General features: G+C 44.4%; 1 protein-coding gene across 2 annotated transcripts; it reads right to left on the bottom strand.

Moving 5' to 3' along the window:
* Positions 1 to 333: 333 nt before the first annotated feature.
* On the bottom strand, positions 334 to 16,799 carry mn1b (MN1 proto-oncogene, transcriptional regulator b). 2 transcript variants are annotated; one of them, XM_085367182.1, is made up of 3 exons: positions 15,968 to 16,799; positions 12,247 to 15,852; positions 334 to 1,692 (listed from the first exon to the last, which is right to left on the bottom strand). In XM_085367182.1, the coding sequence occupies exons 2-3, from the start codon at positions 15,782 to 15,784 to the stop codon at positions 1,481 to 1,483; spliced, it is 3,750 nt and encodes a 1,249-aa protein (XP_085223308.1). In that variant the 5' UTR covers positions 15,785 to 15,852; positions 15,968 to 16,799; the 3' UTR covers positions 334 to 1,480. The 2 variants fall into 2 exon arrangements, with proteins under 2 accessions (XP_085223308.1, XP_085223307.1); XM_085367181.1 differs by having other exon boundaries at positions 12,247 to 16,799.
* Between the last annotated feature and the right edge of the window lie 444 nt (positions 16,800 to 17,243).

Here is a 17,243-nt window from a genome sequence, read left to right as displayed (position 1 = left end):
TGTCGCTTGGAATATACTCTAGATTTCCCTGATCTTCAGAATACGCACACGGTATTTCACAGTATTTATTATTCATTAAATAGACAATCTGTGTTTAGCTTGTTCTTGTATTTAGTGTGTGTGTGTGTGTGTGGGGGGGGGGGGGGGGGGGGGGTTACTCTTAGAAAAAACAAACAAAATGAAAACACCAAGGCCACCTTTAACGTCATATTTATTGTTATTCAGTTACTCAATAAAACATATACAGATATATACAATATGCAGGAAAACAGACGACTGCACTTTACATATTATTAAAAAAGGAAACAAAAAAATCAGTTTTTAAATTGCCGTCACAGTCCTCCATCTATTGTTTGAGAAATTCAAATTCAACAGAAGCTTTATTTAAAGATTACAAGATTGCCTAACACACAGCAAATTTTCTCTTATTATACATGTGCAATACCAATAATCTTTTTTTCAATTCCCTTATTTATCAATCCCTTGACCTCCATTTTTTTCCCCTTTTTTTAGTTTTCATTGGCTGAGTTGTATACAAGTGGTTGAGCTCACAAGATCTACAGAAGAGAAAAGCAGAAAAAAGTATAGAATAGAATAGAATAGAATGAGGGAAAGACATTCTCAGAAATGCAAATAATAGAGAGCTACAACAAACCTTATGATTTAGAGCAGCAAACGATAAAGGTTAAATTTCGCGTTGACAAAGAGGAACAACTTTGTGTTCACAAGGAAAATTGCTGAGTTACATTCAAGCGTAATCCCGCCTTCCTCTCGTTCTCCTTTTTAGTATTTGGGGTGTTTCTGAACCACTGGGCCATATTTAATTGTAATACAGGAGTGAAAGGCCAGGATTTTATTTTATTATTTGGGGGGGGGGAGTTTTGACTGACATATGCCGAAGTTGCCATACACATTACAAAGGCAATCTTAGCTAAGTTTAAGAACAGGTAGTAATATAAGTCATAAGACTAAACACTGGTATACAATCAAAGCCAATGACAACTTCACCTCTCTCCTTATGCTTCTCGTTTTTGCGTTCTCCTCCTTTAACATTTCTTATTTTTCTTCAACCGAGAAAAGAAAAGAAAAATAAATGATTTGAGGTTTTCCAGATGTGGGCATCGTCGAGTAGAGCCCCGTGCTGTTATTGTCCAGCAGTTTTCTTAAGTGTGACTGCATGTATCAGAAAACAAAACATGGTGTTCGAGTGTCTGTGAGCATGTGTGTGTGCGTGTGTGTGCGTGTGTTTGTGTGCGTGCACGTGTGCGTGTGTGTAGCTGTATTTGTGTTCCATTTGTGAGTGTAAATGTCTTTCTCTCCCTGAACAGGCAAGAGCGGCACACAGTCGTTCCATCCACAAATTAACATAGTCGCATCCTTATCGTGGTTAAATGTCTCTGAATCTCTCTTTCTTGATATTTTCTGATCTTCTTTAATTCGTCCTGCTGGGTCATCGTCTTCTTCTCTTCTTTTCCCCCCCTCAAGTTAGTGCCGCCACAAACGTCCCAAATCGGTTTGAGATATCAGAGTGGAGAGAGCGCCACGACGAGACGGGCCCCCCTCGGCCTTTACTGTCCCCGAGCTCGTCTGTGCAGTGGACAGACAGGCACTGCAGGTGGGTTCCTCCACTGCTCCCACCTCCTACAGCCCCAGGGGCTCCAGCTCCAGGCTTACTCTGGGTGAGCTCAGATTCTGCAGACAGACAACAACAGAGAGGAAGCGGTTAATTAAGACAGCAGAAAAATGGAAAAAACAACTTCAAGCAGTTGGCATTCTCTGATTCAGACGAACCATTTAAAGTACACACTTTTAATTAAACAAGTGTCATCTTCACATCCCACTCTAAATCTGCACTGTGAAATTAATTCAACATTATTCCACCACCCATCAATAAGACCCGAATAGGAGGATACAAGCAAAAGCTCCCCTCTCCTCGCATCCGCCTCCTGTCGCCTGATATAAACACGTGAAAACACGGGCGTACGTTAAATGTAAGCGCATATATTTTGGCTGCGACCAGGCATGCAAATGTGGAACCCTCCTAATGACCTCTGGTCAGTGGGCCAGAGAGTACCGAGACACCTGTCCTTTAGCCCCGCTTGACCCAATTTACTGGTATAATGATCATGCCCCAGCATCGACCCTGTGTCACCAATGTGTGAAGCGTCATAATAAATGGTTGCAAAAAGCCTTGTGTTCTGTTCAGTGGAAAAATTAGCCAGGAGAAGATTTTTTTATTTATTTTTTTAAATGTGGCACATCACAATTCATCAAACATATCTGCCAAGATGCAGACTGTAGCAATCAGAGAGAAAAGAGGCCAGAAATAAGGAAAAGTTGGGAAGCAGGCACATAAAAAACTAAAATAAGAGAAACACTAGCAAAGAGTTAGTGCTAGGGCTAGGTGTTATGACACAAGTGTTGCATCCTGTGTTTTGGGCTCTGCCTCCAAGCGAGCCCAGAGCAAAGAGAAAATGCGTATAAAGATGTTAAGGATCCTTCACTTAAATCAGTCCGATTAATCTCCCATCTCCTCCCCACACAAAACATACTCTGTGCGGATGGTTGAAACGGATCGGTGTGCTGCACGAAGACGAAGACCTTTGAGGTGCAGGGACAACTAGATGTCTGAGTGTAGAGACAGGTGGAAAACAGCGCTGACAAGCTGAGTTACATGCGTCAGAGAAAGGAGAGGCTGTGATAGACGACAGTCTGGGCACAGAGGCTGCAGATCACAACGCACCAGTCAGGCTAGCGCTCACCTAGGAGAAAAGAGAAGCATCGCGCCAGCCCCTTTCTCATCCCTTACCCTGTGTTCTCTTTTTGCTCATCCTCCTTTGCTTCTTAACCATGTTTTATTTTCGCTTTGCTTACCATTTCCATCTCCCTTCCTCTCTGCCCTCATAAAAGGCTTAGGCAGCAGCGATTTTATGCAGGCAGAGAGAAGGCCGAGCTAGACTAGATAAGACCATGCAGCTAGGACAACCAAGAAAGGCAGGAAGACATGCAGGCGCTCAGGCGGGCTTGCCCCCCAGCCCGTCTGGGCTGCGACCACTGGAATGGAAAAGTGGGGGGATTTGGTGAAAGGTCAGGCAGCCAAGCCTCCCCGTTGTTCTCCATTTCATCTGCATCTCTGACTGCCGGTCTCTGTGAGCTCTTCTCTCTGTCTCTCTGTCTCCATCTCCCTCCCAAGGACTACAGACGTGGTGTAAGTGGAGGCTGAGGGTGCAGGGGGTAAGGGAGAAATGAGGATTTAGAGCGGTGTTGGTGGCAGTTGTGACAAGATCTCACATTTGCCAGAGGGTCCAGTCATACACCTCAGCACGGCTGATCCCCAACACCCTGCCAGTATCGCCCCCCCTCTCCACCGTAACCACTCACACTCCCTCTTCCCAGCACTGTGCCCTCCAGCACCCGCCAGCAGCTCATGCTAGCTGGGCACAGCAGGGTCCGCACCGGCCTGAATAGGCAGCCAAGCGTTCCCGTGGCTCACTGCTGACACACAGCAAACTGACAACACACGCACCCAAAACCCCCCCCCCCCAAAAAAAAAAAAAAAACCCACACACACACACCAACCGCTGCTGCCACTGCCATACTCACACAAGCCCTCAGCTGCTGCTCCACGTGCACACACATACGCCTGACTACATACGGACGTGCACGCAGAAAGACACACACACGAACCCGGCTACACATATTACTCAGCTTCGACACAAGGAAAAAGGTGGAAAATACACTAACAAAAAAATGTATGCATAGTCTAATACAACAAAATGAATATTTCCCACAAACATAAATGCATCCTTTCCATATTCTCACAGTTTATTTTACACATGTACAAGCATAAGAAATGCTTTAAAAATACTACTAAACACAGGAGGAAAAAAATGGGGTGATTGCCATTTAGCATTAAAAACATATGCAAAATCCAACACACAAACACTTGACCACCACATGATCAAATATATTAGTCAGTATGAGTATTATGAGAGAGACTGTGATTTTATGGGTTGAGGGGGGTAAAAAAAAAAATCCTGACACTACATTTAAATCGCAAGCATTATCCATGCCGACGGATTTGTTCAAAAGGTGGAAACGACGGTGTGAAATTCTAAATCACACCAGACCAAATCCCAAATCACCATGACATTTTACAAGCAGGAGAATCTTTTTTTTTCTTCTACCCCCCCCCCCCCTCAATAAGATCTATCTTGTTAGGGTTGTTCACTGACGAAGGTAGAATTCATATCCACGGTAATATCTCAATAATAGCCAATTCATCTGAAGAGAACAAGTGCTTAGCTTCAACAAGCTAAGCACTTTTATTAGGAAAATACCTAATAAAACGGAAACGGCACAAGCAGCTGCGCCGAGCCACAAATACACCTAAATATCCTTAACCACATTACAGCCACAAAAGATTACCAAAGTGATGTGTTAAGTAGGCACTGAATTTAACGTGATGCTCTTATATCACCATATCTCTTACCCCAAGTGCAGTACATTTTTATTTGGTACCTGGTGATGATGCTCCCACACACACACACAGACATGCAGGCACAGCAGCAGCAGGGTTGTGGAGCTGTCTCACAGACACAGCCAGAAACAATTTACAGAGATGAGTAGAGCTCGAATGCCATGAAGGCAGGGAGCACAGCGCACAGCTCTGGTTGTCTGGATGACACCAATGTGTCTGGGAGCTGACGGCCTGACACGGGTTTACATGTCATGCCGCACACACTCAACACACCCGAAGCAACGCAGGAAGATAAACAATGGCTGCTCCGAGTCTGTATCCTCCACCCATTAAATAATAAGTATTACAGCGGCAATTCATTTTTTTCACTTACTCTTAAAAATAATGACGACTGACGCACGTATTGCATGTTTTTTTTAAATTAACTGATAGAAGGAAAGAAAAATAAATAAAAATCAATGCATGCCACATATTTGAATCTACAAAAAGCCTCCATCACACACATTTCCCAGGACTCGGGATCTCATGCGGCACACGCATGTGCAACCCCCTCCCCCCCCCTTTTTTGTTTTGTTTTTTTAAATCCCGAGCTCTAGACTTCCATGACGACACTTCACCTTTAACCTCACGCTCCTGAGGCCGTGACCCCATCCTCTCTGAACACAAACCAGACCAATCAGAATGCTCCACTCACTGCGAAAAGAAGAAAAAAAAAAAAAAAAAAAAAAAAAACACCCAAAGGCCTCCGCTCCTATGACAGTGTTTGACATCAGGTCAGATTCCTTTAGCATAACAACTAACACTATGGTGTTGTGTGAGGAGTCTGTCTTTGTCAGCACAAAACACCCGTTACAATCCACAGAGAAAAAGCCACAGGAAAAGACGTGCAAGAGTAAAAGTTTTGCATCTCTTCAGGAGTCAGACATAACCAAAGATGAGCAGAACACTTTGCAATCTTCATTATATGGTTTCAGTGAAACCTCAGAACATGCCAAAAATGATCTGAAGCGTCTAAGCCAAATAATATCCCTAAAAACAAAGAAATATGTTGAGTCAAGCCTTAATAAAGATCAGTGGGGCTAACAAAGGTACTGTCCCAGGTATCCATGCACCGGGGGGGGCGCCTGCAAACTCCCCCTCATCTCCACCCAACTGCCGAAGTGTGACCTTTCCTCAGAGCAGAGAGGATATCTGCGGGGAGCAGGGGCACATTTCTCAGGCAAGGGCACAGAGGTTATTTTGGTTTGAATTTCCTCTCTGTTCTCTGGCCTGAAACATAAAGTGGGGGGAAAAAAAAGAGAGAGAGAAAAACTTGCCCAGGCAGGCTCTGCCCCCAGCATTTGTTACCTTCTCACCAACAACACACCCATTGCCATCTCCTCAAACTCATACCCACACAAACGCACGCACACACGCACACCTCTGCCTCTGGCCACAAGAAGCGCTTAGTAAACCAGACACAAATCAGAAGTGATTTAATGCCTCTTTCATAACTCACAACCATGTCCGGGACCTGTCCAACATGTCATCCAAGTCAGTGACATATTGATCTACTTCACTGTCTCTATTTTGTTTCACAGCACAGTACTGCGTGCTTCGGTCTTTTCGGAAGGGTTCGCGCACACATGAAAACAAAGGCTACTCGAAGAAGTTTCTCATGCCTTTGGTTTTTGTTTCGAGCTAAAACAATAATGTGCCTAATTTCATTTTTCACCACAACCTGCCACACACACAAAAACAAAACAAAGAAAACCCAAATCAACATGTACAGTGTAAGGAGTAAAATGTAGAATATTATACTGTTTATTTAGTATTTTTCTAATGGTGTTAAGTAGGGACAGTTTTATGGACAGACATATTTGAAGAGCTATAGATACACAGCTACACTGGGGAAAAAAAAACAAAAACTCCTACACACAGACTAGAATGAACAATGGTTGTGGTGCATGAAAGTGATGGAAAAATTGAATTATTTTCTCTTCCATAAATGCAAATGGTAGCTATTACCTCCTCACTCACCTCGTGAGCGAAACCACAGATGTTCTTTTAAGGGGAAAAAAATAAAACACACACACACAAAACTTCTCTCTATCTCTCTTAGTTTCTCTTGCCCACCATCAGTTTCTACTTCTGTCTCCCAAGAGAAACAGCTCCAGTGTCATAACTCATTTGTCAGTTCCACAATACAAATTAAACACTGCCTGACGACTACCTGTATGGCACATAACATAACCGCTCCTGGCAGCATGACAACATCTACACCTCTGGAAAAAAGAAAGTAAAAACACACACACACACTTTTTAAAAAGCTGCACTTGACTAACAGTGAATACATGAACCCAGGACATCTTTCGGGACCTTTGTATCAAACTGATTTTTGGGGTTTGGTTTTTTTGAAATGCGTCTGTCTTCTTTGGACCCCTGTGTCGCTAAACAAGACACGTGGACATTTTTGGAGGCTTGCCACTTGCACCCACATTCAAATGCTTGGAACTCCTCCCTCTGTGCATCGCCTAGGTATAATCAGCTTTCCATTCCTTGCTGCTTCCAAGGAGAATATTTACCACATGCTGAGACAAGTTTCATTTTATTCTAACACCTTTCCCCAGGGAAAACAAAACACTGGATGCAGGTTCTATTTTGAAGAGTTGAAACTCCAGCAACGCAAAAAAAAGTCTTGACACTTTGGTTCGTCTTTTTCTCTCACTCTCTCATCATCAGTCACCAGCACGTGTCTTTAATAGGCTTCCTTTGACTGTCTTGCAAAGATCCCAAGGAACATGAAAACCACGCACATGTCACACGCAAACAGAAACCGTCTTAAATCTAGATGCTTTAAATATAAAGACGGATGCATTTCGATACTGTATACTTTACACTCAGAGTAAATACTCTTAAATGTTTTGTTAGGAATCACTGTGCACGCGCTCCAACGGGAGAGACACCTGAGATCTGAGGCTGAAGCCGTGGGCATGACACTGAGTCTAAATAAATCAAACTTTATGTCCACAACAGGCAAATGCATATGCAAGTTGCAGTGCCAGTGCACACACACACACACACACACACACACACACACGCTAAAGGAGTAAAAGAAAATTTGACATTAAAATATTTTAATGCATATTGTTTGTTTGTTTTTTTATGTCCACACTACAGACACTTTTTCAAGTGTTGCCCTTTTCTTGCATTAATACATCTGTGCTGCTAAAAACTAACCGTCCTTTGCAGCTTGGATGAACCTGTCAATAACCAAGTCAGCTTGAAGTAGTCACTGGAAGATGAATTATGACTTTCGGAAAACAATATTAACAATGCTAATTGCTATGATTATCATAATGATGAAGTGCAGAAGTGTGCGGTGGATGTGTGTTGTTGGGAGAAAAAAAAAAGTCGATATAAAACACCTTGTAATGACAGGTAAAGAACACAGACTGCCCCAAGCTGTTTTTTCCCCTCCCCCCTCCACATTTCAAGCACGTGCCAATCACTTTCTTCTATTTTAGAAAAAGGAAGCACAAATTACTGGCGTGATTTGAGGAGCTGTTGTCGTACCGAAATGTCAAAGCCAGGTAGTCTCGCAGGATTGTTCTCCATGCTATCAATACAGCCTCCTTTTTTGTGCTTTAAGTACTTTCTCGTAGGTGTGATAAAGACGAAAGCTTCTTCTTTTCAAAGCTGTCAAAGTCAGAGTGACAGATTTGATCATTATTAAAGCTGTTTAAGGACTGATTACTGAGCGTGAAGAGTGAAAACTATTCTAGGAGGTCAACTGTGAAGTGTGAAAAAAAAAAAACTGTGTACGGGGCAAAAAAAAAAAAACAAAACAGTGAAAAGTAAAAATAAAAATAACTGAATCACTTCCTACGCCTGCTGCTCGCCTGTTATCTTGACTATGCACGACTTTCCAAATGAGCGGTCAGCTTCTGGCAAAGATATACAGAAGAGAAGGGAAGAGGAAGAGCGTAAAAAAAATGCTTTTAGAAAAAGGAGAAATAACATTAACTGACATGGGAAAGTTGATCGTGTACACCTAAAAACTTCTTCCTCCTTGCTAAACCTCCTTGAGAGTTCGGGTAAGCCGAGCAGCACACCAGACTCTGCAACTGGTATTGCTGTGCCTGGGCGAAAGACTTGCGCTGCACAACGTCACTTAGATAGGAGGCCAAGTATGGGGTCCAGTGGGGGACATTACTGCCACACGCATCACTTTAACAGGCACAAAGAGACCACAGAGATGCGAGCCGGGATGCACAGATATCAGCACTCAGAATAAAGTTCCTATAAGCACAGTTTAGCTTTTATCTGCATACTCAAGCATCCAGTAAGTTACACACTGCTTGTAAATATCAGCACTGGGGCTTATTTAAAGCATAGCAAGATATATAGCTCCTGAAATCCTCCTGAAAGACAAATACACACGACAACAGCAATTATTCTACACTTCCCTACTTTACATTTGAGTGAAATGGTGATCAAGATTGAAAAGCTTCAACTTCAAAGGAACTAAAGTGATCCTTGACCCCCAACGCTGGTCATTCTCACCTCATCAGATACAGATATCCAAAGTACACACAGCCTGCTGATTGCCCTGGTCCACTTCTCAAGGTAAATTTCTTGACACAACTGAGTAAAAACACTTTGAGCACAAAGCCTCAAGTTTCTCTAGAAATAAGCCATTTTTCATATAGAGATACATTCTCTGAAAAGATGAGCGCCAGACAACTGAACTAAATTTCAAAGCATTTTTTTCACCTTTAAAACAAGGCTTTTATCTATTACTGTTCATCATTACTGAAGTTATTGATCTGACACAAGAATAAAAAGAATCTATGCATAATTCTAAACAAATACTAAGACATGTGCTGTGTGTACATGCTGTGGTGAGGAAAGAAGTGTGGTTTTTTGGAAGGGGTCAGAGAACTATTTGACCTGCAAGGAAAAAAAATGTAACATGGCTGCACTTCTTTTTAGCCAGCATGTACGACTCACATGACAGTTATAGTTCCACAGCATAGAAATATCTTAACAAGTCATGTCATCTTTGAACATTCGTTAAAATGTCCAGATACGTGAGGAAGAATCATTTTTACTGGAATTACACAAATTAAGTTCTTTGTAATTAAAATGGTCATTTTTCTATGACCCAGTTAAATTTCGTTAAGCCTAATGGACTAAAGAATCGCCTTGATTTATTTTACATTAGTGTCACTGGCATTATCTTGCCAGTGGCAGATTTTTGTTTACAAGGCTGAGGACTTATAACTCGACTCAGTGGTGGAGATGGATATTTTTTGCAGTGTGAAAAGCCTGTGGGATGTTATGGAACTACACTGTGGGCTATGATTTATCTTAAATTATTATGTTATTTTGCTCCCTTCTGTGTAGCCTAAGCATCAGATTCAATCTTAAAATCCCCCTCCCCCCTCTCAAATACACCTCCACCCTTTTTTCATCTTTGCTGTCTGAAGCACTCAAATGAGAAACTGTCAGGAGCCGTGATTTGTGCTAACTAGCTATCGATCGCTCCAGAGCTGCATGCCTTGTGTCCATGCAGGGAGGGCTGAAAGAGGAAAGGAGAGAAGAGGAGGAGAGGGAGGAGAGGAGAGGAGAGAGGAAGGAGAGGAGGACTATTCTGCCTTAAATTACTGATTTTTGCCTATTGAAATTTTTTTTAAATGTGCCATCAGCCCCAGAGGAATTAAAATAGTAAATGCAGCAGGATGAGTGTGGCTGACTGCTCATCATTGTTAGATTTGCTCAGTAATTATAATCAAAATGAGTTACCATTTATACATCTCTGACAACAGAAGCCTCTTTAATTATGAGGAAGCACAGGGATAGGTGAGCAGAAATGCACCAGTTTGGCTGATTGTGGATCACATTAATATGCAGCACACCGCTTGTTACAGTTACTTTATGACCGGGTGAACACAAAAAAACCTAAATGGTGAGTCAGAGTGCTTTTTAGATGTAATGCCACCACTGCTACAGCGAGACGTCCTGTGCTCAGTCTCATAAACAAGTGTGCCTGGACTCCAGAGTCCGCGCGATGCGCGTCCCCGCCCCTCTCTCTGCGCTCGCGCCGATCAGAACAAAGAGGCGTTCGAGACGCGCGAAGCCACTCGCGCAATTATATAACCTATCCATATTATTATTATATATCAAAAGACGCAGGGGCCTTTCAGCGCAAACCCACCACTGTTCAACCATTTAAAAGCTTGTCCGTCTGCTAACACCGACAGACGCCTCCGTACAACGCTGTGGTTTGAAATGAGCGACTAAAGAACCCACGCGAAAAGGAAAAGGGAAATAAAATGAGAATGAAGAGACAAGTAAAAAGAAGCAATAAATATAACACCAATAATTAAAGTAGCATATTATAATACACAAAGCTTGTCTTAATGATGCAGTTACGCTCCAAAAACGATGTCATTATGACTAAAGCACGTAATGACAAATCATATTGAAGCATCATAAATTTAGGTTTTTAAAATAAATGTAATTTATTAATATTATTAATTTCATTATTATTATTATCATTATCATGGCTCTAACAGCTAAATAGTATATTGGTTTGTCTGCATTTTATTTATTTAGAGCCACTAAAAATACAAAAAAATAATAATAATAAAATATTAATATTAATAATAATAATAATAATAATAATAATAATAATAATAATAATAAGAAAGAAGATAAATCGCATTGTATCCATAAACCACGTCTGCAGACTGCAGTTTAAAAAACTAATTCTGTGCCTTAGAGTCAGTTTCTTTTTCCAATTTCATTCAAAAACAAAACAACCAAAATAATGTGCTGTAAATAGTAAAAATATTTATACTTTGACTGTGTGAGACAATTATTTTACATTATTCAAAAGGGACAGGGAGCAAGACGAAACAAACATTTAACAATTAAAAAAAGCATTTAACTCTTTCATCTTTTTCGCCATTTCCATTTCCCACGTAAAACAAAACTGAAAATGAATGGCATTAATATCACCATGCTGTCTAATCTCATGTCCAACAAATGTTAAAAAAAAATCCTCTTTCAGCAGCTCAGTATTATCTCATGGTAATAACAAAAACAAACACGTAACAAGGCGAGGGGGAAACCCCGCTGCGAAAACGCATATCCTCAGAAAGCTATTAATCTTACAATGTAGTTGTTCACCCTGAAAACCGAGATAAAGAGCCACAGGAAATGTTTACTTTTCTTGAGCTGTTCTTTTGAAGTGCCTCTGGACTGAAGAACCCTATAAAATACTTTGCATGAATGCAAGTTTATTTTGCTTATTGTTATTTCGGTTTATATATAGATATATACTCGCGTGTGTGTGTGTGTTGTTTTTGTTTTTTACATTTCGTACTACAGACCCAATTCAAAAAAGAAAATATTTTTTCTTTGTCTTTCTCTCTTTTCAAGACTATGAATGGCTCTACTATTAAATGTAGTATCCTCCTATAAACGTTAGACCTCTAAAACCCAAAGGCCCCAGTAAACGGAGACGCTGCTTTCTGCCTGCGCAATGTGGACAAAATGTTTTCTCTTGTAAGTGTCACCTGATTATTTTACATATTTATACTGGTGCTGTTATCACTGCATTTCAGATTTTGAAAATAAATAAATGACATTTAAGAAAGAAAATCTGTTCATTTGCATGAGCATGAGCTGCTGATGTAATGTGAGTGGCGTATGAGAGAGACTGTGACGAGGGTGAGAGAGATTAATTAAAACTTAAAGAAAGAGACTGTTTCATTTACCTTCTTTACTGCTGTTCTGGCTCTTATTTTTTTCCCAGGGTCCCGTGGCCTTGTCATCCTCTGACCCGTCCATCATAACCTTGTCACTGGGCACGTACCAGGTGGCGTGCTGCTCTGCCATGAGGGTGTCAAGGTCAATAGTGCCCATTGAGCCCTTCCCAGCATCCGGGCTGCAGCTCGCCAGCTCATTGTCTCCGTTCTGTGAGGGACAGTCGCCATTCTTTTTGCCTGTCTTCATGGCCAAGGGCTGGTCTTCAGAGATACTGAATTGCTGCCGCTGTAGCTGGATTTGGGCCTGCAGAATCTCCAGAGGATGGATTTCTTCCTGGCCAGAGGTGCTGGATGGGGTGCGTACCTGTTCCACCCCAGGAGTGCCCGGGTGGCTGACCCCACTGGCCCCTGTGCCCACACCAGCATTCAGTCCATAGGTGTCTGGCGTCGAGGTAGTATGATTGTTAATGCCCATGCCAAGGGGCTTTTGTCCATTTATCAACCCGTGGTCACTCCTCTGCATTTTGGGTGAGCCGTTGATTATAGGGCTGCGATTAGGTTTGCTGGCTGAGGCCCCTCCTGCATCTGAGCTGGAGGACACCTCATCCTCATTGCCATAGTGGGTGCTGACATCTTCAGAAAAGTCCACTCTTGGTGAGCTGCTGTCAGACTTGGCAACACTTTGAATGCCACTGTCTAAAGAAGACATAAGGTCAGCCTGGTCCCCCAACATTAGGTCACCTCCTTTCCCCCAAGAGGGCGATTGGAGTTGTTTCTCATGGGGCGTGCCCCCACCCCTCTCCCCAACGCCAGCCGAGGGGGTCTGCTGGCCTGGACTTACAACAGGGTTACTATTATCAGAGGAAAAAAAAATTCCAGGGCTCACATGTCCACTGTCTCTTTTTCTCCTCCCTCTCCCTCTCCCACTCCCTGTTGTTGCCTTCCCCTCACTGCACGGGGTAGCGTCCATGTTGTAATTTGGGGAGAGGGCACTGGCTTCCCCCTGCACCGTCTGGCTTTGACTTGCAGGCTTAGAGTTGCTATTCCCAGTGCCAGGCATCTGGCTGTTCTGGGAAGTGCTGCTCTGAAAATATTCAGGACCAGCACTGCCAGTCCCATTAGATGTGCTGCTATTAATGTCCTGCTCAGTCTGACTCAGTTTTCGCTTGCCCTCGTTTTGGTTCTTCTTGTTGAATGTTACGTTAAGATTGGGGGCCCCTAGGCTAGCGATCATGTTCTGGCAGGCTGTGGAAAGGGCCGCTAGGCAGCTCTGGCCGAAAACACTGTCTTTAGAGCTGGTTTTGCTGAAGTTCCCGAGGGACAGATTTCCAAGCTTACTAACAGACGACCGCTGGCCCGAGGGGAACTCAGACTGAGGAGGGTAGTTGCCAGGTGAGGTGCTCACCCCCTGGGGAGCACTGTGAGCCGGCCCCTGACGGTTAGCCCCCCCATAGGGAAAAGCTGGCTGTGCACCCATTGAAGGTGCAGGGAAGTCAGCTGGCCGTCTCTCTGCTGGTGCATTTGGATGTCCTGCTCCTGCTCCCGGAGACTGCATTTGTGTGAGGTTGCCCATGTTGCCACTGAACTGTGAGTGCATGCCTGGGGAATGAAGGTTCTGCACATGTCCATCTCCTGGTATTCTCATGGGCTCCTGCATGCCGATGCCCGGCCTAAACATTATCCCAGCGCCGTTCTGTTGGAGCCCCATGTCATGAGGCCCTGACTCATTACCCGCTCCACCCATACGCCGTGACATCATTTCTCCTGGTGGGTGGGACCCCTGAAACCAGGAGTTCTCCTGAGTTACATGAGGATTTTGCCCATCAATGTTGGGCATCCTGCCACTATTCTCCCTGTCAAAGCCAGGATGAGGCATGCTCCCGACTGGGCCTCCGTGAACCATTGGGCCTGGAGGTACATCGCCATGGTGACCCAACTGCTGTAGACTCGGCTGCCTCATTCTTTGCTGTTGGTTGCGAGAGGCCATCTGCTTTATCATCATAGCTGCATTCTGGCGCTGCTGCAGAGACTGCTGCTCGGGCCCTGGATGCTGCAGCGGACCTGGTCCAAAACCTTCATTCACGGGTGGGGTGAACTCTCCAGGAAGGCCAGGGTAGGCAGATGGAGAGAGGTGGTTGTCCATACCGCCACACCAGCCCTCGCCGCCATGTGCATTAGGAAAGTCAAATCTAGGCCTTTTCGCCATGTTCATATAAGGAGAGTCAAAGTGTTGGAGCCTCTGATTTGCAGGCTGTTGGGAGGGAGGAGGAGCTGGCTGTTGCATATTAAACATGGGGTCCCCATAGGGGTGCAGGCCCCTGTTTTCCAGTCTGTGAATGGGATATTCAAACTGGTTGTGTTGGCCAGGCATCATGACCCCTCCATCCAGAATGTTAGGGTTAGTAGTGCCGGGCTCAGCCTGAGGGGGTCGAGGGAGGCCAGGGGGGCATGAGTTCTGTCTGGCTATCAAGCCAGCCTGTTGTTGTTGCTGGATGAGAGGATGTCTTGGATTGACCCCAGGCTCCATTCCCACGGGCACTTTCCGGCCATTTCCAAAACGTTCAAAAAACACTCCGTGCTGAGGCTGCTGGGGCTGGGGTGGTGGCTGGTGTCCCTTAGAGATGCCCGGCATACCTGGTGTCCGTGGCATGCCAGCGTTCCCTGGGAAATTCCCACCGGGAACTGGTCTTCCTGGCCCAAAATGTGGTAACTGAGATTCTGATTCTGAAGGAGAGAATACAGGTACATCAAAATGTCCAGATGGAGGTTCACTTGGAAAGTTATATTCTAATCCCTCTACGGCTCCTTGGTTTGGCAGCCGCCGAGGTTCCAAACCATGAGACTCAGATGAAGAGGATGAGGAAGAAGGAAGACCATGAAAGGATGCTGCTCTATTAGGTGACTGGTCCAGGGGGAGACAGGGAGCAGGGACAGCGTGGTTCCCACTTGGAGGGCCATGATGCTGAAAGTCAGGCATGTTACCAGGCCGCTGCTGCGGTTGCTGTTGCTGCTGCTGGGGAAAGCCATCACCCGTCTGTCCCTCAGCAAGAGGATCAAATCCTTCTCCAAAGCCCTGCTGTGGTCCCATGCCGTTATTGTTGTTGTAGCCCATCAGCCTGCCGCCATGCAGGCATGATGACCCTGGCTCTGGCCCTCCAAAATTCCCACCGAAATGGGGGTGATGTTGGTGGGGGTGGGGTTGATGGCCGTGAGGATGTCCTTGATGAGGTTGCTGGTTGTTAAAAAATCCATGCATTGGTCCTTGCCCCTGCTGCTGCTGAAGTCCACTGCCTGCATGCATGTCTGAGTGTCCCCGCGGGTGAAAGCTACCGTACTGCTCACCATTCATGTTCATATTGAGCCCGAGCATTTGCGGCTCGCTCAGAGGGCCCATGCCGGGTTCCACGGCTCCCGGCGGGCCTCCAGCATGAAAACCGGGGCCTTTATAATGGGAGCCCATGTTCAGTCTCTGTTGGTTTATGTTTCTCTCTGACTGGCCAGGGTTTCTGCTATTAATTTGAGAACCAAACTGCTCCAGCCCAAACATACTCCCCTGCAATCAATCCCACATGACGGCCAGTTTGCCAGACATCGGCACACTGTCTATTTTTCCGTCTGTCCCCAAAAGGAAAAAAAAAAGTAAAAGAAAAAAAGATACAGAAGAACTATTCAGATATTTTTTGAATCTACTGATTATGACAATTTATCTCATTTAAATGTCAAAACTCACCAAATAGGTTCTCATTGCTGTGAATATTTATCCAACTTCTCCAAGGACGCAGAGAAGGGACAGACTGTGTCCAAATACGCACGTAAACTGTGTCCCTGTTCCCGTGTGAATGCGTGCAGCACACTAGTCTTTTTGATTAAACAAACGAATAGAAAATCCGTCTAGTAAACTTGCTACACGAGCGACCTATGACATTCCGAAGTTTTCTGCGCGCATTTCTTCGGGGCGAACATGGCACAAATACAGCTCGCTTACAAACTAAAGGGTGAGCGCAGAGGACTCGAAGCAATCAAACGGGCAATAACTGCTTCTCTCAGCTAATTCATTATTCCAATCTGATGTCAAATGTCCCAGAATGACTTTCTGAATAAGGTCCCATGCTGGAAATAAAGGTGGGGGAGAGAAAAAAGTCCAGGCTTTGAGTGAAGAAAATCTTTCTTTAAATAAATACTGCCCACCGACGTCCTTCAAAACATCAAAAACGACCAAGCAGGCATGTAGCCAAAAGTCCAGTGTGATGGACAGTCCACAAACACGACTCTCCAGCCCAGCCGCGGGTGAACCGGGGCGTCTGTTTATGCGACCTAAAGCCGGAGGAGCAGCACGGCGCGCGCTACCCGCACTCCACAACTACGGAGTGGCTTGACAGCATCCTTCACCCACTGTCGGTCATGCGCTTTGCAGCGAGGCGCAGGTCCCAAAGTCCTTTCCGTGCGTCTCGATCCTGATGCGTGCGTCCCCTCCGTTTACCGAGTTTTGTCTGGTGTGGTCTGAGTGCACTTGGGAGCGATTCACAGATACACTCGCTGTCCGCTCTACCGCTTGGCGCTGTGTGAGATCAACGAGTCCAGAGGAACCAGCAACAAGTTTTGCATTTCTACAGCCACTGCCATCCACGAGATTTCAGCCAATCACAGAGAACACGGAAAGCTTGAGGGCGGGACAAACGCTGTTAAGGTGGTCCGCAGAGTAAAAGCGATTGTAAACTCGTGCGTGTGCGTAAATTCGACTTTAAAAGTAATGTTTTGCCCCAAAAGAAAGCACAAGTGGGGATTTGCACTAGATGGGATATTGCGGCTGAAAACACAACATTAATAAAAAATAACAGAGACTTTCTGCCACACTGGCGTATACCATAAAATTATATTCTGATAAGGAATGGGAAAATGAACTGAATGAGACTGCGTGAAGTTAAATTCTACCCAATGCTGTTCTCTTTGCTCCTTTAGACCTTTCCACTCACGGTCAAATACATTTTTTTATGAATTAAACAGAG

The sequence above is a fragment of the Diplotaxodon limnothrissa genome, linkage group LG12, assembly GCF_057381915.1.
Source record: "Diplotaxodon limnothrissa isolate DT_005_m linkage group LG12, D_limnothrissa_male_GT1.1, whole genome shotgun sequence".
Taxonomy (NCBI): domain Eukaryota; kingdom Metazoa; phylum Chordata; class Actinopteri; order Cichliformes; family Cichlidae; genus Diplotaxodon; species Diplotaxodon limnothrissa.
Note: the sequence above shows the minus strand (reverse complement) of the source record. Positions and strands in the feature narration are given on the sequence as shown.

Excerpts from the sequence above, each read along its gene's own strand:
- mn1b (XM_085367181.1), bottom strand. The coding sequence starts at position 15,784 with ATGTTTGGGCTGGAGCAGTTTGGTTCTCAAATTAATAGCAGAAACCCT. Across the intron at positions 1,693-12,246 it reads CCAGAACAGCAGTAAAGAAG|AATCTGAGCTCACCCAGAGT; the intron begins GTAAATGAAACA and ends GTCTGTCTGCAG.